Source organism: Dreissena polymorpha, chromosome 6 (genome assembly GCF_020536995.1).
Source record: "Dreissena polymorpha isolate Duluth1 chromosome 6, UMN_Dpol_1.0, whole genome shotgun sequence".
Classification (NCBI taxonomy): domain Eukaryota; kingdom Metazoa; phylum Mollusca; class Bivalvia; order Myida; family Dreissenidae; genus Dreissena; species Dreissena polymorpha.
The window spans coordinates 35917147-35944478 of NC_068360.1; the positions used below are offsets into that span (position 1 = coordinate 35917147).

General features: G+C 35.3%; 1 protein-coding gene and 1 long non-coding RNA gene across 4 annotated transcripts in view; both read right to left on the reverse strand.

Moving 5' to 3' along the window:
* The window catches only part of LOC127833548 (TPR and ankyrin repeat-containing protein 1-like), a 139827-nt gene that overhangs the window by 30712 nt on the left and 81783 nt on the right, over positions 1 to 27332 (reverse strand). For 2 of the 3 annotated variants that reach the window (XM_052358855.1, XM_052358856.1), the window contains exons 28-41: positions 24645 to 25604; positions 24203 to 24407; positions 22798 to 22972; positions 21907 to 22078; positions 20866 to 21076; positions 19042 to 19188; positions 18372 to 18502; positions 17776 to 18021; positions 15501 to 15665; positions 15018 to 15140; positions 12883 to 13207; positions 10549 to 10676; positions 10075 to 10321; positions 9645 to 9772 (exon numbers count right to left, since the gene is read on the reverse strand). In XM_052358855.1, the coding sequence (XP_052214815.1) occupies positions 9645 to 9772; positions 10075 to 10321; positions 10549 to 10676; positions 12883 to 13207; positions 15018 to 15140; positions 15501 to 15665; positions 17776 to 18021; positions 18372 to 18502; positions 19042 to 19188; positions 20866 to 21076; positions 21907 to 22078; positions 22798 to 22972; positions 24203 to 24407; positions 24645 to 25604 (3363 nt within the window). Of the gene's footprint in view, positions 1 to 9644; positions 9773 to 10074; positions 10322 to 10548; positions 10677 to 12882; positions 13208 to 15017; positions 15141 to 15500; positions 15666 to 17775; positions 18022 to 18371; positions 18503 to 19041; positions 19189 to 20865; positions 21077 to 21906; positions 22079 to 22797; positions 22973 to 24202; positions 24408 to 24644; positions 25605 to 27332 lie in introns of those variants that run through there. The other variant, XM_052358857.1, reaches the window with a different exon arrangement.
* On the reverse strand, positions 4364 to 8448 carry LOC127833549 (uncharacterized). The gene is made up of 4 exons (XR_008027472.1): positions 8285 to 8448; positions 5611 to 5742; positions 4990 to 5115; positions 4364 to 4513 (listed from the first exon to the last, which is right to left on the reverse strand). It is a non-coding gene; the product is annotated as an uncharacterized LOC127833549 (long non-coding RNA).

Genomic DNA, 27332 nt, shown 5'->3' on the forward strand with positions numbered 1-27332 from the left:
GTGTGCATGTTTTATAAGTGATGGTTTGCCAACCTGAGTGTTACTGGATCATTGAGTTTCGTTGACAGAACTGATTTCAGTATTTTGTGAGTAGTACTTCCGTTGTATGCAGCATTTTACTTATTTTGGTTGTAAGCTTGGATATTCTGTGCTGTCGGTTTTTGACATGGTACACATTTAGAAACTTGGTCAGAATGTTCAGGTCCCGTTTAAGAGAGCGATAGATAGTAAGATAATTTTACATAAACTTTGTTTAAAGTCTAGTAAGTCATAAAATTAAAGAATGTTCCATTTTTGAGTAATTAATAGTTGTTTTGGGCTTAACTGTAAGCAACCCAAGGTATATTTCGTACAGACTGACACACTTGTAACATTTTTGTGTGAACAATAAGATTTAAAATCCTAATTCTATCATATACGTTGACAACCATTGTTTTAACACTTATCCTCAAAGTTTGTCGTCTTATGTATATATTATAATGGAACTGTTAGTAGTAAAAGTCATCTCATGATAGACTTATTAAATACATGTACTTTAAAGGCTTCGATTAGGTACATTTGTTGTTTGATGTCTGCATGTACGTTAACAATTGTGTTTGTTACATTGTATTTTGTGACATTTGTTTGATACAAAAAGTATGTTCATTTTTACTTTAAGTGGTGTATATGCAAGTATAACTGGTGTATATGCCAGGACCTTGTGTGTACAAATTAATGCAATAAAGTATAGTTGTGATGTTTGAATCACACCTTTAACAGATTTGCTTGTAACCATGTGTTATGCTCACTTTTTTCACTTATTAAATGTCATAATAAACATTGTTTTGTTGAATCGAAATAGAATCTCTACCTTTTCAAAAGCAATTTATTCTTAGGTTCGGGATAACATTGGAGACACATATCACCTTTGTAGACATCCATACTGACCGGGTATCACGAAGGCCCCATTTACCAACCAGATGTCGTGCGAGGGACACATAAAGGGCCATATAATACCCAGATGTCAGACAACATACCCATATAATACACAGATGTCAGACAAGGGACCCAAAGGGCTCATATAATACCGAGATGTCAGACAAGGGACAAATATAGGGCTCATATAATACCCAGATGTCAGACATGGGACCAAAAAAAGGCTCATATTATACCCATATGTCCGTAAAGGGACTCATATGGGGCCATATTTTGCCTATATGAGTCCCTCATATTTACCGGTTGCAAATCTCGCGTGGGCCCCACATGGGGTGCCCAGTTGGGACCCATATACACGCCCAAATGGGGCCCTTATGGGTCCAAAATATTACATTCGATGGGAAATACAATACTGAGCATAAACATATTAAGCAGTAAAAGCTTTAGATCTACAAGGATAAACCTTTCTTAAACCAAGTATCGAATATCTGTCAACAATAAGGGTATGTTTAATAAGGAACCTTAGTGGCTTTCCAATTACCTCCTTTTACAGTACAAGATCAAGCTCCATCTAATGGCACATAGCCTCATAGGTCACACTATTTTAAGCCACTGCTTGTCTTCCATGTAGATATTGTAATACTTAGTTGATTACTTTGTCATATGTATGCAATAAGATAGGTTATAAAAATAGATTTGGGAAATGAAATTAATTTTATAAGCATGAATCTATAAGCAAAATTTAGTTAATCATACAATATAAGTGTTATTACATATATTTGTTTGCTTTCTAGCACACATTGATAAACAATTAAACCCGAGAAAACCATCAGCACCTGTTTAAAGTTCACCTGCCGCGGTTTTAAAAACCCGTAAAACACCTTTATTTATCGCATTTAGTGCATATCTGAACTATTTCGCTCCTCACTTCATTTCAAATACGGTGTTATTAGCGAGAACGAATAGAACAAAGTCGCGATTTTTCACACATTCCGATGTTCTCGCCATTTTCATTCAAACCGGAAGTGACGTAACAGGCACTCAATAACGACTCAATTACGAGCCGGCAAATAATAAATGGATTCGGATGTATTATATCTTGCAATTTTAGTTAAAAAATTGTTGAAAAATGGAAGATGATAGCGATTACGATGAGTTTTCCGTTCAACCGTATATGTATGAGCCAGAATTTAGTGACAGTCAATCAGATTTTTTTTTAATCTGACTCGGACAGCGAGGAAAATTTTGCCGATGCCCAAGACGACCATCGTGTTGGGAATACGGATTGGTAAATATATAATTTTGTTACATGCAGGTGTCGGCAAAAAAAAAATAAATTCTTTGATTGTTATTCTACAGTACAAGCTTGTTGAATATGACTAGGTTGTATGGTCTAATTATTGTAATTAGAACGGATACTTGAACCTGTTCTGATTAGGAAGGAATGTTTGTATTGCAATTCGACGTATTTCTTTTATTTTCAGGTGTGCATGTTCATGTTGCACACCATATCGTGTGCAGATTGAGTGCAAATGCTGCACAGAATACCTAGAGCTGATGGAAAGGATGGACGAGGCAGGGGTAAAGTGCATAACTGAGCACACTGGCTTCAAAGCTAACTGTCTACATCCAGATGTCATTGAAGTTTCGTTTTATGAGTTCCTTGATGTAAATGGTGCCATCGGTGATGAATAACCAATACATGAGTAAGTTGTCATTAATTATTAAAAATGTTTATGAAACCAGGACAGATTGTTTGTAAAGAAAATACACTGTAGACATTAAATAACACAATGTTTTGTGTGAACTTGTCATTTGTATTTCATACTGTAAATATGTTTTGATACAAATATAAAAACAAGCAAATTCGTTGAATTGATATCCCCCGCCTATATACTTCTGGACACAAAAGTGTTATATTTGACACTAAAAAAGCATTTATTTGAAGATACAAAGGGCCATAACTCTGTTATTATCAGATGGTGTACAATGCCATTTGGCGTGCATTAACCTATTATCAATATATGTACTCATACCAAGTTTCAATGAAATCCGCAAAAGCACTTCCAAGATATGGCTCCGGACACAAAAGTAACGGACAGACGGGCAGCCGGACGGACAGCCGGACAACGCCAAACAATATCCCTCCGCCTCTGGCGGGGGATATATACTCGTACCAAGTTTCAATGAAATCTGCCAAAGCACTTCCAAGATATGGCTCCGGACACAAAAGTGCATACAGTAAAAAGCATTTTTTCAAGATACAAAGAGCCATAACTCTGTTTTTAACAGATGGTATACAATGCCATTTGGCGTGCATCATCCTCTTATGCATATATATACTCATACCAAGTTTCAATAAAATCCGCCAAAGCACTTCCAAGATATGGCTCCGGACACAAAAGTGCCTAAAGTAAAAAGCATTTTTTCAAGATACAAAGGGCCATAACTCTGTTTTTAACAGATGGTGTACAATGCCATTTGGCGTGCATCATCCTCTTATGCATATATATACTCATACCAAGTTTCAATGAAATCCGCCAAAGCACTTCCAAGATATGGCTCCGGACACAAAAGTGCAATACGGACGGACAGCCGGACGGACGGACAACGCCAAAACAATATCCCTCCGCCTCTGGCGGTGGATAAATAACATAAAAAAGACAACAATTTTAATCAACATTAAAATACGCGTGTATACAAGATGACTGGGTTATCTAATTGTAAAATGAAGTATCAATTTGCTACACAATGATTTTTGGTTTCTTACAAATGCCAGTTCCTTATTATTTTTCAACATTTGAAATAAAAATATAAATACAAGCTGTTTAATTTTTTAAAAAGTACACTAGAATAACAACCTGCTACAACATGATGTGAAGTTGCTTACAAAATCTGATTTCTGACATATTTTCAGTAAAATATATATTATATAATATTATATTCAAGCTGAATAAGTTTGTTAAACTGTAAACTTAAGTAAGAATCTGCCACAGCATGGCTTGTGTAATTGTCAAGTTGAAAAGTACCTTTGTTTTACTAAACATACTAATATTTATCATAATGGTATCCTTATACATTTATAACTTCAGAGTATACAGATACATTGCATATAGAAGACTGGCTCGTTGGATTTGGCACCGTCAGAGCAAGAAGGATCGACGACCTCTTCCGTCATGCGCTGTGGCAGCCAGAGATTTCCGTCCGACTCATACATTTGATTTGCTTCGCCAGGGATGGAAACTAACGTTTTACAGTTGGTTGTCCACATGGACAACCATCTATAGTTTTTTGGTTTCCCATCGTAAGCCTCAACGCGCCCAGTACTATGTACATGTAGTGTCATGTGTAACCAATACTTTCTTTAAAAGTAATAGATAACTATACAACAAAACGGGCAACCACTAATTTCCATTCCTGTTCGCTAATTAAATCGCGAACGATGGTTCTGCACAGCCTCTGACTTCAGGATTCTGTTTGCAGATGAAGACGGGTGGCGGTGAAAACAGAATGTTGCCAGAGGCAGCCCTTGCATTGGCATCGCTCTTGTACTCCTCTTTCATCCTAAGCAGCTCTGCCATTAGTTCATCAACATAGTCTGAAAGTTATATTAAAATAAACTATAATTATTGATAAATTGTTCCTTCTTATTAGAGAATAATAAACAATGAATGTTTTTTGTATTGTTGTCGTCAACCATGTACTACAGAAATCTATTGCTTTAAGAAACCAAACATTTTGATAAAAGATTGCATGTAAACTCATGTATTTATTTTGATATTTTAGATAATTTCACTATCTGTTCAGAAAAAGAGACTTGTATCAAGATTATTCTAAAAACTCAACAAGTTCAACATGCAAATACATTTAATGTTGTTTTACATTGAGAATAATCACCAGATTTTAGAATCATAATTTCTAAATTTTGTTTCAACATATTGGACAAGTTCAGGTGATTTCTGTAAGCTGTAATGTATTTTTTTTATGTGCAAAAAAAAATTCTTCAACAAGATAATTCAATATTGCTATCTGTGGTTATTATTTATACAATAAAATTCATTATGAATACATTACCATAAGTGCAATTCTCTTTAACTGCTTTAACCACATGGTGTCCAGCCTTGTACTTAGGATAGGAGAGTTCTTTCCCTGTGGTTTGACAGTGAATCCCTTATGTTCTGTTGGCCGAAATACAACCGTCTGAAATGATGAACATTTTGAATTTTTCAGAAAAACACAATGCTCCCTGCTGCGCCACTTTGAAGCATATATTTGACGTTTGACCTTGAAGGATAGCCTTGACCTTGACCTTTCACCACTCAAATTGTGCAGCTCCGTAAGATACACATGCTTGCCAATTATCAAGTTGCTATCTTCAATATTGCTAAAGTTATGACCAATTTTAAAGTTTTTGGACGGACTGACAGACGGACGAACTGATGGACAGTTAAAAAACTATATGCAACCCTTTGGGAGCATAAAAAAATAGAAAGTTTCCCCATGTATAGAAACAGAAAATAAAGAATAAAAACTATATCACAAGAATTGAGGATTTTTTTTCAAGCCAATGTAAATATGTAACTCCTATCACATAAAAAAACAGGCTGTTTGGAAATAATTAAACACCCTTATTAATAATTGACATTGTTTGGAGATTGTTAAACAAACTAATTATTAATTGACATTATTACGAACCTCAGATGTCTGTGATGACTGCGAATACACATTATCAAAATGTGATTCAGGATAACTGATCCGAACAGGCGACTGTTCACAAGACATTTCTTCACAGACATCTGGCTCTTCCACACATGATGAATATGGGTCCTACAAATAATTGTCATGTTACTTTTTATAAATTCACACAGAATAATGACAGAATGACACAAATGTTTATATCACTTAATATAAGCCAAACTATGCTATTGAACTTTGAAATAATATGTGTCGCACTCTGAGAAACTGGGCATAATGCAGGTGCGTAAAGTGTTGTCCCAGATTAGCCTGTGCAGTCCGCACAGACTAATCAGGGATGACACTTTCCGCTGGAATGGTATTTTTTGTTTAAAGGAAGTCCCTTCTTACTGAAAATCTTGTTAAGACGGAAAGTGTTGTCCCTAATTAGCCTGTGCGGACTGCTAATATGGGACGACACTTTACGCACAGGCATTATGCCTAGTTTTCTCAGAACCTGACAGATATATTGCAATCATTAGCCTTTGAGTGGTAGTGGGGATAGTCTGATCAGTTTCCTTTTAGGATTTTGAAATTGAAGGGTGCTAATTCTTAAAAGAGCTCTTCAGTGCACAAAGCCATATTATCTCATTTGCATAATTTTAATATAAAAGCATGTGTTTCATTATAATTACTAAGTAAATATTTCTAATAAAATGATTGTTAATTGAAAACACAATTTCTATTATAAATAAAACTAGTTTCAGTTTGAACATTTATATTAATTTATTGATAAATACAACTTCCTTTATAATCATATGATAAAATCCACACAAGAGCATGGTGTAGGGTATAGTGAGACCTTGGGTGGGACTTGGAACTGCACCCCTTGGTTAGCTAAGCAAGGGCACTGGTCTGATAGTAATACATTTTATGATTGTTTGTTGATTTAATTGGGCTAGGAATAATCTTTTATCTTGAAACCATACTGTGTTCTACCATAATCTTGTGATATATCCAAAGATAAGGCGCTATTCAACAACCAAATAGCCATAAACTCCATGACACAGTTCTGTATGGATTAATACACAACACTGGTAACTGGTGTCAATTTGACTGGTAACCATGGACATTCTTGAAACTTAAGAAACTAAGAAAGCAATCATGTGCTTTGTTATATTTAATTGAATCTAGAGAATATTATTTCAGAAATTGCCAAGCTGTTCATTGTTTAAGAAATAATAAATTGTACAAATAATTACAGTCCATGCACAAAACCCTTCTCAATTTACATTTTTATCTGAATAATTCAATACAGCATGCTGAATGGTGTTAGTAAATACTATTAATATTTTTATTAATACTTCAGTATTCAAATTTACTTTTACAATGTCTTTTAATCATCTGTGTAATAGACAGTACTTTTTTTTATTTTGTTCAATATATCAGTATAAGAAAGTTTACATAATTATTGTTTTACCAGCACTTTGATTCTCTCATACTTTCTTATCTTATGGAAATGTAATTAAAATAAGCCCAATATTATTTTTATACTTTGAATATTTTTGGTGAGTTAGCTAGTCTTATTTATTTATCAAATTGAATGTTTTTGTCAGTTTTAAAGCTGTTCCACTGATTAACCTATTTTTCCTTATTAATAAGAGAAGTGTTTTAATTAATTGTTTGTCACTAAGCCATTGATTCATACATGCATACAAATATAAGAAAATTTTGAAAAATATATATTAAAAGGTAAAATAATTAGGCATATCCATACTGAGCATAAGGCTGTACATGATCGAACCCATGTGTGCCCCAGCATTCCTTATAAACTGACTAGACTTTTAACTCTTAACTTTCAGTGCAGGAACCGAATTTTGAAGGCCTGTGCAAACAGTGTGGATCCAGATGAGACGCCACAGAATGTGGCGTCTCATCAGGATCCAAACTGTTTGCTGTTTTGATAATATTCTTTGAAAAAAATCGAAGAAAATGCTAATTTTAGAAATATAGCAGACAACATTTTAGCAGACGACAAATTTCCCAGCATGCAAAGAGTTAAAGTGTGGATGAAATTGGAATTAAAGTGTGGATGAAATTGGAATTATCATATGAGCAGCATTTTCCAGCTACTTGGTACAGAAGGATTTCCATTTTTTGCGGATGTGTTCTGAGTGGAAAGCTCACTATCCAGAAAAACCTAATCCATCCTGTATGTTGACCATCAACAGCTCTGACATTACTCAACAATATACAGGAAATGGCCTTGAGCTCAGGTCACCTAGCTGAGAAGGACACATATCAACCATTGCGCTTATAAGACCACCTTTATGTTATTGATTTAATATAATTTATTTAAATATAATGCATGGTTAATATTGTGAAGAAATACTTATAATTTGTTTGCGGATTCAAATGTTTGACAAAACAATGTGTGAGAATACTGTAGTCTATAGGTCAAACAATATTTCTACAGTACAGCTTCCTCTCCTTTGTATTAGCCTGACCAGTATTTGAAATAAACTTGCATCAGAGACTATTGTGCATTATTTTTCTAACCAGATGTCAACGCATTTTTTTATACAAATGTCTTGAAATCATTTGTAATAATATGCTGACTAATCAGACTAAAATCATTTAGCACTGTGAATATCAAAATAAACAAGCATAGATTAGTCATTAGAAACATAATTACCGGTTCCTTTCAGAATAGGCGCCATACTTCGCTCGGTTGTGCTTCCCTGGTCCAAGGTCGTTGGGATTTAGAGGAGCTTTCTTTGAAGCTTTGTATGCCTCTGTTTCCGGAAATATCGTTGGAATTGCACCAGCTTTGAGCTTGAGCTTTAAAGGGATCTTTTCACGCTTTGGTAAATTGACAAAATTGAAAAAAGTTGTTTCAGATTCGCAAATTTTCGTTTTAGTTATGATATTTGAGAGGAAACAGTAATACTGAACATTTACCATGGTCTAATATAGCCATTATATGCATCTTTTGACGATTTTAAAACCTAAAAATTATAAAGCGTTGCAACGCGAAACGATTGAATAATTTGGAGAGTTCTGTTTTTGTCGTTAAATTTTGTGAAACTACGAAGATTGCTTATATAAGGTATAAAATACGTCATGCATGTGTACTTGGCGGAATAGCTCAGTAGGCTGAAGCGTTTTTACTTCAGGACTCCGGCAGGACTCTAGGGGTCACTGGTTCGAAACCTGGTCCGGGCAATGTTCTTTTCCTTTTTTTAATTTTATTCTTGATTTCATACTGGAGCTTTTACGATCCAATGTTTACATTTATCGATATAAAGCATTTAATGAATAAGTTAAAAAATGCCAAAATCTGTGAAAAGGCCCCTTTAACTCCATTCCAACACTAGCCATAACACTTGGAGGATGAAAAAAAACAACTGTCGTCAAAATGTTTCAAGCACAATCTAGATGCCTTACTCGGTTTGAAATCAACCAGTCTCCCATCGATTACTCTCCTGGAATTGACAGCCTTTATCCATTTCTTACAAGTAACATCATCCTTCGCAAAACGGAAAAAAACATTCTTTCTATTTTCCTCACGTTCTTTGCACCCGAAAGCAACACACTGAACCATATCGAATAACGATTGTCATGCAAAAAATACAGAGAAAGCACACGATTTCAATAAAACTTGTGTAAAAGAATTGTATTTTGCTAACGTGATAGATCTATTGAGTGTCAAATTTGACATTTAGCGCGAAGTGTTCACGCTTCGATTCGTAATAACAATAAACGTGTATCCGAGTCATGCGCGTTGAGTGCCGGTGACGTCACAACCAAAATAGGTGGCGGAAATACCCGGGCGGTTTACGGAAAACAAAAACATCGTTTTTTAGTATCGCAATATTTTTTGCCATAGCTCTTGATGATTCCACTTGTTTTAGAATATACATATTTATAAAAATGCAATTTTCGTTATAAAATCGACAGTTCACCTTTAAGTGAATATCCATAGGGAGAGGATGGTAACTGAGTAGATAAAACAATTAAAATAATCTTTATTACAATAATTCTTAATCCCAAACCTGGGAATCTTTGAAGAAGTTGTAGAGAAGTACGTCATCAAACTCTAGCCCCTTAGCTTCGTAGATCGTAAGAATAAGACCAAGTTGTAACTCTTCCGGAATGGAATCTCGAGCTGCATCATTGACAACTGGAAGATAGAAATATTCTTAAAATAACATCCAACCAATGCAAAAAATAACGCAAAAACAATATTCCCTCTCAGGCAAAATCTATACCAGGAATACTGAACGCGGCAAGTTCATTAAACATACCATTACTTTAACTGCTTATCACTTTGAAAAACCAACATTTTCTATATTTAACACATATATGTCTATATTTTGCTTTTATAGTACCTTATTTTTTAGCAATACAATTTGTTTTTTCAAACTCACATTTCTAAACGTGTTCAACATATTTGTCGTTTAGCATATAATAACGAAGGTGTACGTAGAATAGCTTGGTGTGCACCAAATTCAATGTGCGATGTTTTTCGTCTGTTTCCCCTCAACAGAACAGCAAGGTCCCCAAAACTACAGGACTCAAGCAGAATCGGCCTCGGGCCATTGAAGAGACCCTTATCTGGCTGCAGGCGGTCAAATGATTCTGGGAAGAATTCAACCATGAGTTCCAGAATGCTTGATGCCAGGGAGAGAATCCCCGCGTGAGACCGGTAGTTGTGCGTGAGTTGGTACACCTATTGAAATAATTTACAACAGAATAAAACATTTTTGACTACATAATGACAATGTATTGTGGATCCTAAAACCATATAACTTGAACACGGTTTTCATGCTATGATTGTAAGATTTACGTACCGTACACACCATAAACACAATTATATTTGATTCCTATTCATGATTCTACTATATGAACTTAAGCTAACAAAGTTAATATTGTTACAAACAAAATCATTTGATTTACCTGTTTAGGAACCTCAAGGGCTGTTGTTTTTCCCATGGCTTGCATAGATTGTTTGGCGTGGTAAAACAGTGAACGTAGATCACTGAACCGAAATGATATTCCTCGCATGATGCTTTGAGCTGTGTCACCTACAAAACCGTATTGAAGTGTTTTTTTGTTTTATTCACATGTCAATGCTTTTCTCTTGTTTTCTTTAGAAATTAAAGCATCAAGATCTAATATCATCACCAAGTTTATCATCAACTAGTCATGAATCCGCAGGACATGGATGCCATCCATTTCACAACAAGGGCTGTTTGTAAAACATGCATGGCCCCCATATGGGCTGTCAGTTGTAGAGGCAGCAATTGTGTGAATTCGTTTTTTGTCACTGCGACCTTGACCTTTGACCTAGTGACCTGAAAATCAATAGGGGTCATCTGCCAGTCATGATCAATGTACCTATGAAGTTTCATGATCCTATGCCTAATTATTCTTGAGTTATCATCAGGAAACCATTTTACGGTTTCGAGTAACTGTGACCTTGACCTTTGATCTAGTGACCTAAAAATCAATAGGGGTCATCTGCCAGTCATGATTAATGTACCTATGAAGTTTCATGATCCTAGGCCTAAGCATTCTTGAGTTATCATCCGGAAACCATTTTACTGTTTCGAGTCACTGTGATCTTGACCTTTGACCTAGTGACCTGAAAATCAATAGCGGTCATTTTCCAGTCATGATCAATGTACCTATGAAGTTTCATGATACTAGGCCTAAGCGTTGTTGAGCATGTGCAAAACAATATACCCCCTCTTCTTCGAAGGTTTGCATAAAAACAACACTTAAATACTCAGTACCACAGAACCACATGCTAATCACATGCTCATTTGTATGTGGAATGATTCATAACTACAACAGCAATACTTTTTAAATAGCGCGCCACACATAAACCTGACATATTAAAATGATGGATGAAGATCAGGTAAATTGATGTGCAGCAATCCCCTAATAATGTGGGAGCATTCAAGAGGACACAAGGCCCTGAACGGCTCACCTGAGATTCCAAGGGCATGAACTGTTCGGAGCAGGTAATGATCACAGGGTTAAACAATGGACTTATAAGAACCACTGGCCGACAACCTTTCATGTTAAATCCTCAATCATTTTCGAACTCATTACATATAAACACGATTGTTCAATCGCATGAGTACGTTTCAAAATCAGTGCGTGAACATGTGGCGTCTAGAGTTTTTAAATAGTCTTGCATTAGAAAATACAACCTATGCTAAAGACAAAAGACAAAAATATCGTACAGGCATCGACAACTTTTAAAATTTAACAGACCGCACCAGATTATACCGGATTTTTCTTCTGTAACAAACCAATAGAAAATACCTTAGTTTTTATCATTAAGACGTCCACAGTTCTTAAAACAATACAAGCACAACTAAACGTTAATATGTTCTATTAACAAATATGGGTTTTCTTTCAATTTAAAGAATTAAAGCTTTGTGGCGTTGTAATACATTTCGCGATCGTTGAAATAGTCGCTTGTACTGCTGACTTTCGCATCAAATCTGGATACGGAACAGGCAACTGTGGAGTGGTTCCACGCTTTTAATGTTCGATCATCACAATGATTGAAACCAGTAAACTTCCATTACACCAATCAAAAACTGCTTATGTCGTCCACGTCACGAAACACGGTGAAACTAGTTTTTAGAATCGCATTTGGAGCTTATAACGCAACCAGAAAATATAGCAAGTTCAACTGGTTGGTAAAATCGGTATTGTTGTAAAGGTTAACAATCTATGGAAGTAAAATTTACATAAACAAGTCCTTATTACATATTCCTAACTCATAAAATAACATTTTACATATTGTTTATATGTCGAATAGAGGACCAACATGTTCGGGAATAAAACCGGATTTTAACAAATGTTATCGGAAATAACCGAGATCCGACGTCTTTTGCATGGGTGAGCAATCATAACAAACATTGTCCTGCCCTTTCCGGTCATGCTTTTAAATAGACAGGGAACTCGTCGAAGAAACTTTGAGAACAAATGTTCTGAGCAAGATTCGTGAAAATAGCGCAAATAAATTTGAAATTTAAAGCTTTTTCTTTAATTTGGCCAAGTGACTTGTTTATGAATCAATGTTACTTCCTTTCGAACTATCCTAGATATCATATGGACACATGTTCTGACCAAGTTGCATAAAGATGTGAACACAACGCAAATGTTGACAACGCACTGCTGACAACGGTCAAAATGCGATCACAAAAGCTCACCATGAGCATTTTGTGTTCAGCAGAACTTAAAATAGTTTATAGCAATTGCACGAGTTACCTGTTAGAAACATGTCATTTGGATTTTGACACAATCGTATCAACAGACAAAGCTCTGCCTGTGTGAAATCCTGGGTCTCATCCACAAAAATCTGGTGAATCACCCAGGGACGAGACTCCAGTTGTCGAAGACGTTGAAACACATCATGCACAAGATCAGTCTCGTCAAACAGTGCGTGCTGCTTCCTGAAGTGCTCGTACTTGAGAAAGAATGAGTAGATCAGATCCCTTTCCCCGGTGAAATTTGGTGCCCTTTTTCTTCCCAACTCAAAATACTCTTCTTTGTCCAAGAAGCCTTTAGGTTTTGACAACGCTTCATACGAACCCTTAAATAGAATTAAATAATGGTTTCTTGAATTGTACAATGCTTACTAAATGGTTGGTCTGGTCCTTTAACCCTTAGTTTGTGAGAATTTCCACAACCAGCATAGATGATTTGACCACCACATAACAAATAAGTAAATAATGCTTTCTGGAACTTTTAAACGACCAGTGTAAACGCTTAGGTCGAATTTTATCTCAAAATTGTTTAAATATTTCCTACTTTACATGATGATAGTGACTTTATTCAGGATGCAAAATGAAAAATGCAAAACATATTATATTATTTGCAAAACTCTTTCGTTAGTTAAATTATTTTAAAATTCATTATTATTTATTTTATTATAAAAGTATGCAAAAAACAGGAACCATTGGAAAATACGTTTCTTCCTTTTTTTTACACAGTCCTATGATTTAATTGCATTGCCAAGGCCTTTTAAGGCATATTAATGTGTAGAATGAATTACGAAATGGAAAGTTGGTTGACAAATAGGGCCAAACAAAAATACATGTTTCATGTAACTGTAACGACCCTGATATTACCACTCACCGTAATGTTTGCCCATAAACTTTCAAAATACCGCTGTTTTGCTACGACCATAAAGTGTGTTAAGTACGTTCATGATTTTTTTTCTCTTATAAGGCCGTTAAATGTAATTGGGACATTCCACTTCAATTGCCATGCGATTTGACCCAACAAAAATATATTACTTCCTTCGATTATGAACGATGAAAAATAACTAATTTCATTTTCCCAAGTACTTTTGGCCAATATTAACGACATGTTTTCTAAATTTCATGACACAAATGTTTGCATTTTTTGCCGTTGTTCTTTATGTCATCTTAACCGTCCGTAACGGCAAACCGCGGTAGTTTTACAGCAAGTTAATAAGTGTTTTTATTTTCGTCTATTTACTCGTAATTTTTTCACCATGAACATAGTGATCCTTCAATATTGAACAGTGAAATACTTTACACTTTCCATAAAACACTATGAGTTTGAACAGTCTCTTTAAGCTGGTTTCTATTAGAGCGAGAGACCATACCAGAAGGCTCTTGTTAATGCATTTATTTAGTCTGCATCTTATTGCATAGTGAGTGTAGATTAGTATTCTTGCTTAAACTGTCTGTAGCAAGCACGCAGTTGCGTGATTTCATATAATCAATTTTGGGATATGCGTTGATTTGACGTCCAACTGATGGGGTTTTCCAATCGGACATGCCTAAATCATCAATGCAATAATACTATTCTTATATATCATAATAACCAGTCAACAAGAAAAGTTATATTAAGATGGCTTTTTGCAGATTTTAATGTTTTTTTCAAAGTGTGCCCCTTATTTTAGAGAAATAATAAATTAACTTGCCAAGTTTCATTCAATTGCAACCCCCCCCCTCCAAACTTGTAAGCAAGTAGAGTTATGATTGAGTATTTATGATAGAACCCAAAACTTCCGCATTCAGTTCCGGAATATGTTTTTAGAATATATTCATAATAAATGTATTATTGATGTCGGCTAAATATTCAGTCATAAGCTAAAGATAAGTTACCACTACCACAATACCGAACATAAATACCGGGTAGATTATAAAATATATCCATCCACCTACCGATGTTTTATTATCATGTTTCAGGGTATAGACAATTGCTTTAGGCCTAAGGAATCAAAACAGTTGTATATGAAAGTGTTCTTACAAGGTCAGAATGTAACATACATTATGGAAATATTACACAAATTTATTTATCCTATGGCGTCACAAAAATATAAATCCAAATATCATTAAATACACACAACCATATTCCTTTAACCTTACTTTGATAAAAGACATGATCTCTGTCCAAATTAAGGACGGGTGATATGACGAAGTGTTCTTCTTTATGCGCCTCCATATCTCCTCAACAAAAACTGTGTAGGTAATTTCCCTTCTAGGATTAACCTTGTAAATGTACAATTAAAATATGTGTAATCAACATCAATTATTGCAGGAATACACGTATACAACTATGCCCTGTTGCTAAAAGGATAAAACTGTATATTTCATATAGAATTAAAAGTTAATAAAAATAAAGTGCCTTAAAGCTTTAATTTTGTTTATTCTAAATAAATTGCTATGTTCAAATAATTGCATTTCGTCTACTTTTCGAACTTCCGAAAAGCATTGTTCTTGTTGGATTTAATTAGCGTCTTGAAACTTATAAATACATAACAAGTTAACAGATGAAAGGTAAGTGGGCAGTTGATGTCATTAATTGGCTGTTAAATTTCTTTATCAACAAAAAAACAGTAGTTTGAATACCTTTATTGCTTTTCCAGTGGTCCCAGTATTCCAGTTATCTCCCATCTCCATTTCATGGTCTGAATCTTCAAACTCGTCCATGTCGTCTTCAGCATCAGACTCATCATCTAGAAGTGACAGAATACTGAGTGGACCTCCCGCATCTGTCCAGCCACTGATGTCAACCTTCCAAATAACATAAACCACAGGGTATGAAGAAAGGAAGTGTCCCCTCGTACGGTGTTTGACAAAATAATTTTACAATTTACACATAATTCAAAGTTAATGGTCCCGAAATGCATGACTTTATCGATAAACAATTTTTCATTACATTCACAACGCATCATCAGACATCCTTTCTGAAGTTCAACCACATTTCAAACTTGAACACGACCAAGTTAAATGGAAATTTCGTTTTTTTCATTTAATCTACTGCCAAATTTGTTAATTGTTTAAATTTTGCATATTTTTAAAATTGTAAAAGCAAATGTTGCCTAAGATAATTTATTAAGCCAAAATAAGTATAACAATTCAAACGGTGAGATAGTTAAACAATGCAACTTAAATCAATCAAATCCTTTATTAACATCGACATGTTTAATACAATTCATGCGTTTTATTTTCTAAGTTGCAAAGAAAAAAAGAAACACAAGATATGTGTTTGTAAGAAACACAATGTCCCCTATTGCGCCGCTTTGAAGTCATATATTTGACCTTAAACCCTGAAGGATGACATCGACCTTTCGCCACTCAAAATATGCAGCTCCATTATATACACATGCATGCCAAATATCAAGTTGCTATCTTCAATAATGCAAAAGTTATTGCAAAACTTCAACCAAGGTTAAAGTGTTGGGACACACACAATGAATAAATGAATGAATGACAGACAGACAGGCCAAAAACAATATGCCCCCGATCTTTTGAACCGGGGGCATAAAAAACAGTCGACAGAAAATTGGCACACAGAATTTTAGTTAAATGGCACATTACTCATAAATATTAGAATCAATGGTCATAAAAATAATTTCACATATACACTTCAAAGCGATAACTTCGTTATAATGAAGTAACAAAGTAGACAAACAAGAGCTGTCAGAGGACAGCGCGCTCGACTATTCGAGTGCTTGACAGTATAACAGAAGCCATCATGGGGAAATTGTTCATATTCAATAATTTATTAGACAATCTTTCAAAAATAAAAAAATAAAAAAATAAAAATTTTGGGGGGTAGGGGGGTTGGGGGGTGAGAGGGGGGTATAATGTTGGGTGTGGTAATTTATTAGATGATGTTTAAAAAAATGGGGAGGGTGGGGGTAGTGGGGTTGGGGGTGAGATAGGTGGTATAATGTGGGGTGGGGTCATTTATCCGCTGATGTTTAACACACAATTGGGGGGGGGGGTCGGGTGGGTGGGGGTGCGAGGGGGGTTTACTGTGGGGTGGGGTTATTTATTAGATGATGTTTAAAAAAAATTGGGGGGGGGAGGGTGAGGTTAGGGGGGGGGGAAGGGGTTCTGGTAGGGGCGTGGGGTATTGTTTGGGTGGAATCCATTGTGGTATTCAGGTAAGTGTTGTTTTGTCAAAGAAATAATAAAATGTGATCATAAATAAAGAGGTTATGGCAATTTAACCAAAATGTTCAATTATCTCAGTGTAAAAGGGGCCATAAATATGTCAAAATGATTGATACAGTGGTCTGCTCTTGTTTATAGGTTGGGGTCATGTTGCTTAACAAGTATGCAACATATAAAAGCAATATGTCAAAGGATACAGGAAATATTCGGGGTAGTACGCAAACTTTGACATATATTTATCAATAATATGCATATTCTAAGTATGAAAGGGGCAATAATTATGACAAAAAGCTTGATGGAGTTGTCTGCTCTTGTTTATAGGTTTGGGTGATGTTGGTAAACAAGTATGCAAAATATAAAAGCAATATGTCAAGGGACAATGAAAATAAATGGGGTAGTACAAAAACTTTATTATAAGCTGCATATTCTAAGTGGAAAAAGGGCCATAATTATGACAAAATGCTTGATAGAGTTGTCTGCTTTTGTTTATAGGTTGGGGTCATGTTGGTAAACAAAGATGCAAAATATGAAAGCAATATGTGCAGGGAGAAAGAAAATATTTGGGGTAGTACGAAAACTTTATAATTTGAACGCAGACGCTAACGCTAAGGCTAACGCTAACGCTACACTAACGCTAACGCCGACGCCGGGGTGAGTAGGATAGCTCCACTATGTATATTTCATATATAATAGACGAGCTAAAATGTATAATCAAACAAACCTTGAGACTGCCGTCTTCCATCCGTGCAAAGAAGAACGGAGGACCAGCAGACGCATCCAGCATAAGCAATAACTGCCTGGATGTAACAAACATGGGGAATGCGTAGTCTTTAACGTCCTGAAGGCGAGGCGGCAGATTTTCATCCTCGTGCTGCAAGTTATCTGCCATCAGGTCGTTTGCGTGACTTAACTCCCGGAAATTCTTCTGCACCTCACTGCAGAGCACTGCGTTTTTCGTTATAAACAACTGAAAACAAAGAGGATCGATCTATCTTTTATTTGTCAACAATACATACTGTACTCAACAATCAGATATGAGAAACCAATTTCGCTGCTACCGTTATTTGTTTCTGTAGCATTCTAGAGGTCGGACTTCTTTTGATGTAATACGTTGGTAATGAAATAATACAATCTGTTGTGTTGTTATGAGACAACGTATCTGTATTAATGATTGTGTCGTGTAGCATATCAATCAAGGCTGTGCCTCTCATGCAATACAACTTCATACAATCATTTCAACTGGTATGAGTACTAAAAAAACACACGCATTATATTCTTCATGTTTGAAATGGCCAATCAATTTGAAAACTACCCCACCTGATGCAGATGATCGTACATACTATCCACCTCTTCTGGCTCTGGCGTGGTACAAACAAGGGCCTCTGGCATTGGTCCCCCAGTGGCTCCAGTAACGTTCTTCCCTATCTCAGAGTTGTCTGGAATCTCTCCTTCAAAACATACACGACGAATCTATCACCAATATGTTCCTGAAGTCTGTTAAACGATTAACTCAGTATTTATCTTTTAATTGAACGTATCTTATAAAACAAATGTGCCAGGTTATTAAATGAATTGACATTTTCTGTTGTTATATAAGTTCTAAAATAATATTTTAGACTCACGAAAGAAGTTACTTAAGTTAATGATCATTAGGAAAAGTTGAGAAATCGGCGACACAAGATAACTCAAGTTTCATCATTACCCTAGTACATAAATAATAATTATAGCACATGTGAATCTTGCAAAACATATATTATATTTTATCCCATGACTATGAACAATGAACAATGCGTATAAAAATTTATAAACATTAACAAGCTTTGATTCATTATGAAAAAACTACATGATTTTACAAGGCTCTGTGTATTAACATTTTTTGTGTACCGAAAGCAATTTAGTTCAGGTACAACCAATTTATTAGATTATGATACCTAGATAATTAATGTAAACTCAGTGTAAAAAGCCACAGACTGTGCAGAAACATTACCTTCTTCGTTCGTATCATCTTTCTCAATGGGTTTCTGATGCACAAACTCCACACACCGGGGTAGGATGGGAGCTCCTGCTTCTTTTGCCTTCAACCAGTAGGTGTGGAAATGACTCCAAAGTCGGTACATGCAGCAGGTTGTTTTGCCTGAAAGTCAATGCAATATATTATGCGGTGTAACTATTGAGAAAATCATCTCCATTTCAATAATATAGATACAGTAATGTCAACATAGTTACCACAATACCTAGTTCCCTAAGCCTAACTTAAGTACTTGTGTAGTTTTCCCATCATCCAGATTTTAGTTTCCACGTATTTATGAGACTATAGCAAACACTTTGTTGTCTTAAATTTGAATTTCGTGCATACATTCAATGTTCCGTGAATCCACACACCAAGTTACATCAACATGGCTTGAGTGCTTTTAATGTTAGCACCAAATCCAGATTTTAGTTTTTTTATCATCACTGTAACCATAACAACACACATATTTGTCTGATATAATAACTGGAAAAAGTGCTAATGACCCTCTATCTGCATATGGAGTTTAATCAATCTAGCTTATGTTCTTAATGTGTTTTTGCAGGATCCAGATCAAAACAGACATAGGACACACATACAAAATTGACGGAAAAATGGTTTAACCTTAAGTACATTCCTATTTCATCTGGAGTAATTATCAAAACACACAAAAATAGCTCTCTTGCCTAAAATATTATAAAATTGATACTCGCAGGAGGGAAATTCTTGGTACCATGGGCTCTTTTTATTTTAGGTGTGCATGTATTTTTTTACTTAAGAAGTACAGCCAAAGTAACCTCCAATTAAATGTTACTACCTTGTCTTTATTCAAAACGGTAAAGGTCTGTTCTAAGACATTTTAAATCTTTTGAAACATACTTTTTACTAGATTGTCATGAACTGTTTAAAACCAAATTTACTTAATCAATATTTGTCATACACAATTAAATTATCATCATTATCACTTTGAAATAAAATGTATCAAAATATCTTGCACTTATAAACATGGAATATTACGTAATGACTAAAAGATAAACACGCAAATTTGCTGAATTCATTCCAAATACATTTTTGCTTATTGTCGGGTGCAGAAGTAGTAATAATGATTATTGTTTTTTATGAATTGCAATTTTCCACATTGATATCTAGTCTCCCATGAAGTGTCATATTATATTGTTTCCGAGATAAAGCCCTGAAAAATTGGGACAGAGGGTATTGACGGACTGACGTACGGAAGGACTAACGGGCAACGTCAATCCTATATCCCTCCGCGTTTAACGAAGGATCATAACTAGAATTATCACTTATTGTAATTGACACATATGCAGATGCAGACCTATATCAGAATATCCTTAGACCTACGGGAATGAAAATCAACTCAGCGCTTTGTTGCGCTTGTAAGTACAACACACTATCTCATGCAAATTGACCCCTTTTATATGGGTTATATATATGAAATTCTTCATTTCATGCTGACGAAATATAAAGAAACAGGAGATAAACAAGATATAAGACATTTTTAAGACGGACGGACTCATTACTGACAATCAGAGAAATTAACAGAGACAAATATTAATCATGTATAGCTCCCTAAATCTTCTGGTATAAGTTATCAAACAAGAACACGTTGAAGGTTGGTTGCTGTTGACTAAACCAGATAAGTTTTTACAAGGTATTCAGATTAAATCCAAAAACACAAGACCAAGCCAATATGGAACTTTTTTATGTAAAAACATATTTGTCCCATCTTTTATGAATTAGGAATGGGAGCTTTGACATACGACACACTAAAACAGAACACACCAGTTCCACTCCTTCCGAGAAGCAAAATGGGACCTTTGGACCTGAGATTGATGATGGCATGCTCCAAGTCTGTCACCCGGAACGGGAAGTCCACTTTGGACTCAATATTCTGCAGCACGTGGCTAACCAGGGCCGAGGAGAACGAGTAAAACTTGAGAATGTGGTACTCCGTCTCGTTGGAGCTCGCTGGTGGAAAGTACTTCTGAATCTCCTGTTTTTATTAATTGTTTTGAGTTAATAATACATATCACACAATAATAAATATAGGAAATTCGTATGTAATTTGGATTGAGTGATCATCACATTTGACTTCTATCAAGTTAATCATAAAAGTAATGTTATGCTCCGTGGGGAGTTAAGAGGAGAATTTAAAGAATGATGGTTCACTGTAGCTTAGCTATAAGCTTATGTTTGTTGGGACTATTTTTCTTTAATTACTATGTATATAATCTCATGGTAAGTTTAAAATTTAACACATAACGCAGCTAGATAGATGCCTTTACCAAAACTCTTATTTTCACAATTCAGCATTGAGCGACTTTCAAATAATCATATGATGCCATAATTACATTTAGAATATTTTGTATCACTGAAAGCGTCGTATTAAATAGCAGAATACACTTCAATAAACAGGTCTGTTGTATGTGTATTTACTTCGCCAAACTACGTATCAATAATAACGCAATGTTAAAAAAAGACATTTTATTTTCGGCCATAATACAATTATTTCACGTCCGGATACCTCAGTCTTTAAAGTATTGTTTTCCCTCACGCAAATCATTGTAATATATAATTCTCATGATTGTTAAAGTAATTATGATGTAAACGTAATTAGATAATTATGATGGTCTAATGTCAATTTACAATTAATGTGAACTCCCCACCAAAATCAGCATAACATTGTGACGTGATTTTGTTCAAAATATTCATAAGTCAAGTCATATGCATATATAACTGGGTATCACTTGCTTTTGTTAAATAATATTTAGGAAGGTTTAGTCTACTAAAATACTCTGAATGCGTTTGCCATACAATAGTCACCTGATTTTGTTGCAACAGTTCTTCCTTAGCCGCGTCGTCTTCAGCGAACAGCATTGGAAAGCGTTTGCCGACACCAGGTTGTAAGGTCTGATCGACACGCATTCCTCGCAGGTTCTTCTGAATGATGCACTGCTTTCCCCGTTCGTGGGAGTCATTAATCCTCTGGACCGATCTGGAATTTGGCATGATCCAGGTCAGTTGTGAACATGGCATTTAAAATGTTTCATACACACTTACCATAACTGCAGCCCAGTATAAATAAAACAAGAGATTGCCAACCAATATTGCCCCCAACCGGTGAAACTCCACCATTGTCATTGTTTTTTTGTTTTTTTTGCCATACCAACCATAATTATTGACGTAGAAACAAAATGATATGACGTGCATAATCCCCATATTGCCATCTATCAATGTTTTAAGTTTCATGAAAAAATATGAAGAACTTTTAAAGTTATCGCAGGATTCAGAAAAGTGTGACGGACATACTGACAGACAGAGCGCAGACAAATAACAATAACATTCATTAACTTAAAAGGTAAAGAACAGTAACCGTAAAGCTAAACAACTCACAATTCATTAGAAAGCATATGTATCTCAAAGCAAACACTACATCCAAGTTAAAACTTCATGTTTTTTGTATCACGATTAACAAATCAGTAAATAAAATGGAAGCATCAAAATTTAGTTTCATGAACTGAATTAGGCCGATGATAAATGTTTCCTTCATCCGTAGAACAAATATGTAGTATATATTCCATATTTTATTTTCAGAATATCTAAGACATACACATGTCATCACAGTCATATTCGAATGTGATTTGACTGAATAAAGTTTTTTTACGAATAGACTCGATGCTTATTAACACGAATGCATTAAAACATATTCCTAGCCTGTATATTTTATTATGGTCCATGACGATATCCCAGACTCGTATAATCTCAGAATAAATCTTCCCTCCACGAACGGGCTGAATTAAGTCCCCTTGCTTCGAATGCAGACGACGTTCGGCCGTCTCACTAAGTCGTGGAGAAAATGCAACTGCTAGCTCCCAGATTATACGCCGGCCTGGATTTGAAAACAATGCTTTGAAAAATTGTTGCACGTATTGACAATACATGTTTAAAAGAGCTGCCCATGACATCGTGCTCAACTATTATTTCGCTGAGAAAGTATTGTGTTAGCTTTCTGTCACTCATCTTGAATAATTACCACAAAGAAACACATTTTGTTGCAAAAAGTAGTTAGAAAGTAATTGTAAACTGAAAGGAAGAAAATTGATAAATTAAACAAGAAATTAGATCATGCCAAAAAATAAGATTGCTAGTTGTAATTAAATTTTATTTTAAGCTGCATTTGATTAACTTTGTAGGCAGGCAGTCATGTTTGCCTGGTACCATTTTAAAACTCATCAACAGTATAATTAAAACAAATGTTCGGACCAGGTGTCACGAAGCTTAAACTAAATTTGTGACTACTAGAGTGTTAACAAGGTCTCATTTTAGCCATAATAGGAAAACTTCCCCGCCCCCTAGCAGTTCGTTTTTCTACTATTACTATACAAATTGTCAAACTCTCCTGAGATACCATTAGAACAAATGATGTGACCAAGTTTCATGACTAAATATTGACTTCTAGAGCGTCAACAAGGTTATGATATAGTCATAAAAGGAAAACCGCAAGCCCCCTGTCGTTTTTGGACGAACCGAAACCATTTTCAAGCTAAGCAATAATATCATTAGGACAAATGTTCTAATACACTTTCGTGAACATCGGACTAAAATGTGTGACTAGAGTAACTGGAGTATAAATTAGTTTCACAAAAGCAATATAGAGAAATCTCCATCTTGGCGGTCATGTTTTTTGCGGAACTGAAACCATGTTCGAAATCAGCGGATCTTCCTGACAATAAATATTCTGACCAAGTCTCGTGAAGATTCCACTATATTTGTGACATCTAGAGTGTCAACAAGCTGTTTCTTTAATTTGACCAAGTGATCTAGCTTTGAACAAACCAAGATGTTATTGGGACAAACGTACTGACCAGGGATTTGAATATTGGAAATAAATGTTGCCATTTGTTGAACAGCCCAAAACGTAAAGTAATGCAAATAAAGAGCCAGAAAACATGCAAAAGCATTTTAAAATTAGGTTTAACACGTCCAACAAATTAATGCACATGTTTAACACAAACATTACATGAAGATACAGTAACATTATTTTTCAAACATCAAAATACATGCTTGGAAAAGAATAAAATACACATACTTTGACATTATGAGAATAACTGAAATATACCTTTGCTAAACTTAGCTTCAAACAGATTTAAAGTTGGACGCACATGGACTAGTTTTTTGCAGAGATGTGGCTGCCAATTACCGCTAGCCAGCAGCTGTATTTTGTGCACTATTCGTCGTTTCAGCTCTGGCAGCACACGTTTATCTCTCAGTGTCTTCCACACTTCAGTGGTGCATTCAACCTCCCATTCTAAGTTGTCAAACACCTATTATACACAACGATTTTAAACATTATTCTCAAACATCGTAGACATTTTGTTGACATAAATTATTGTGATGGGAAAATAATGTGCAAATCAGTATGAAATTCAGAAAAAAAGGGAAAATGTATGTTTCATAGTTTATGATTCTGCAATGAAATATTATATAGTATATATATTTGGCATAACCTGACAAAAGAACCCTCAAAATGCTAAAAAGTTTACATGTATTGTGTAAGTTACCTCTGCATCTACAACAAAAGTCTCCTCATCATCGGCATCATCACCACTGTCTTCTTTTTCTTCAACAACCTCAACGATATCGTCTGCCTTTTTTATTGGTCCATCCACGTGATCTTGAGTTCCTTTGTGACAAATATTGTTAGTTTCGATGTCTTTTGACATAGATGCTGTTTTGTCCGATTTCTCACCAGTTATATGAATATCAACTTTATTTGCGTTGCCCGTGGTTTCCAAACATTTTTTTTCAACACCAGCGTTTGAATGATCACCTGATCCATCAGCAATCACTTCATTCACAATTGCCTTGCCCAGTTCAGTATCATCACTTGCAGCAATATTACCAATGGTACCAGCCTTTTCAGATGAAGGTTTTCCATTAAAGCTAAGATCAGTCAGTTTCTCGTTAGGTTCTTCAGATGCACTTAGATAAGTGTCATCACTCTCTGAATCAGAATAAAGTCCTTCTGCATTTTCTTTGACCTTGTTTTCTGATGGACTGATCAGCAATAAAGCCCTTTTTGTAATATTTGACACCTGTGTTAAGTCGTTTACATTTACTTCTTTGACTTCCTCTGCTGATTTTGTCTCAGTATCAACTATTTCTGGAGTACTGAATACTGAATGTGAGGTCTCCGGTAACAGGCTAATCAAAGTGCTGATTTTCTGTATTCTGGTTTCCCTGGCTGATATAGTTTTAGTGATTTCTTGTGCAACAGCAGATCTTTTTGCCTCACTCTCAGCAGTACTTATAAACTCATATATGTCGTCTTTAATTGGAGTGGTCGTTGTTGCTGTCTTCGTACGGCTGAACATTTGCTTGTTCGTGGGTGGTACAGACTTGGCATCTCTCAGATATTGAAGGCGGCGATCAGTTTTCTTCATGATGTAGTCTTGTGGTAACTTTCCTTCCATGTTGACATAGTCACCGGAAATCCTTCGAGTGCATAGTAGATCTGTGACCTGTTAAAAGTTAAACGAGCCCGACAGTAATATTTGCTAAACCAACTTCAAGTTAAGAGTGTTTTGTTCAGTTTGCAATGTTTCGCCGTTTTAAAAAGTATTTCACTCACAGTTTACCAATTAATACACATTTTCCTAAGATCGCAGGTTTCAGATTAGTTAGCGAACATATTTAAAACCAACAACTTTCCTACTTGAATCACTGGTATGAAGGGAATGACCATGGAAAAGAATTAATGACCAATGTCCAATAACGTTATTTGGCTAGTCCGTTGATCAAATTGCTATCCTTGGAAATGAATTCCAGCGCTCTACCTAACTGTAGGTCTGAACTAGTTTTAATTTAAATGACTTTTGCTGTCAACACGAAGATCAACACGAGCAGCATAGTCATAAATGTTTATAATAAAACATTCTTTGATTGTCAAGAAATATTATTCGGTTTGTACATTTAGTGTTTTTTTGCCGAAAATTTCCGGCGATATTTCGCTGCTTCCCATTCGCAAAAATCAACGTTTAAGTTCCCACAAATCTGACTAAAATTTCCTAAAAAATGCCAGATTTTCCCAATAACCCAATAAGATTATAATGTTATTCAGAGATAATGTCGTTGAACGAGTGCCAATTGAGCGTGTCGAGCTGTTGCCGAACAACAACTGACATGCGTATTGGTTCGCAAATGCAGCCGAATATATATGATTTTACGTTGCTATCCACACATCTCTATATTGCGGAGGACACCAGCGATAGTAGATGTATCACGATTGAGCACGCGGGTTTTTACGTCATCGTCCAAGATGACGGCAAGCACAAGAGAAATTACGATGAACGACGAACATGATAAAAAAAATCAAATTAACTACGGATATCATATGGTTATTGAAAAATAATTTAATGCGTGTGTCAATTAACGCTTAATACTATGTTTGATATAAAAACAACACATATTTTATAGAAATCTGCGAAGTGAATGTGTGCAACAGAAACCTGTGTTGAAAAATTGGAGTTCAGTATACTCGCAAAGTAAAATCATTTGAGATGAGTATAGTTCGAAAATAAAAAGATACACACATGATTTAATTTCTATGTTAGTGGATCTGTGTATAATCAGATTCATATGCACATTCTGCTTTATTATGTTTGTCACGCTGTACAGTGTACTGAAATGAACTGAGGATGTCAAATTCACGATATTGAAAGGTAAACAAATTAAATATATTATTTTAACTCCGTATGTATTATATACATAATAGACACAACAAGAACACTAAAACGTGTTTGTTAATATTTGTTAATGATTCTCAAAATGATATTTAATACTCTGAAAAGAGTTAAGAGTCTATATATACTATTGCAAGTTTAATATGCACGTGAAAGGTTATTAACTAAACATTGCTTTAATTGTAAAAATAAATTAAGGCAGCACTTTATAATATAACAAGAGCACCGCATAACGGGTGCCAACGCTCGGCTGCGGATGCAGTTTTGAATAAATTGTTTTGAATACAGTTTTGAATAAAGCTTGTCAGATTTTTTTCAATGGTCACAGTTACCTTGACTTTTGACCTAGTGACCCAAAAATTGGGTGTGGCGTATAGCACTCATCAAGGTGAATCTGCATATAAAGTTTCAAAGTTGTAGGTGGAAGCATTTTGATTTAAGAGCAAAATGTCAAGGTTTAAGCACGACGCCGACGGGCGGCGGACGACACGACGAGCTGGCTATGAC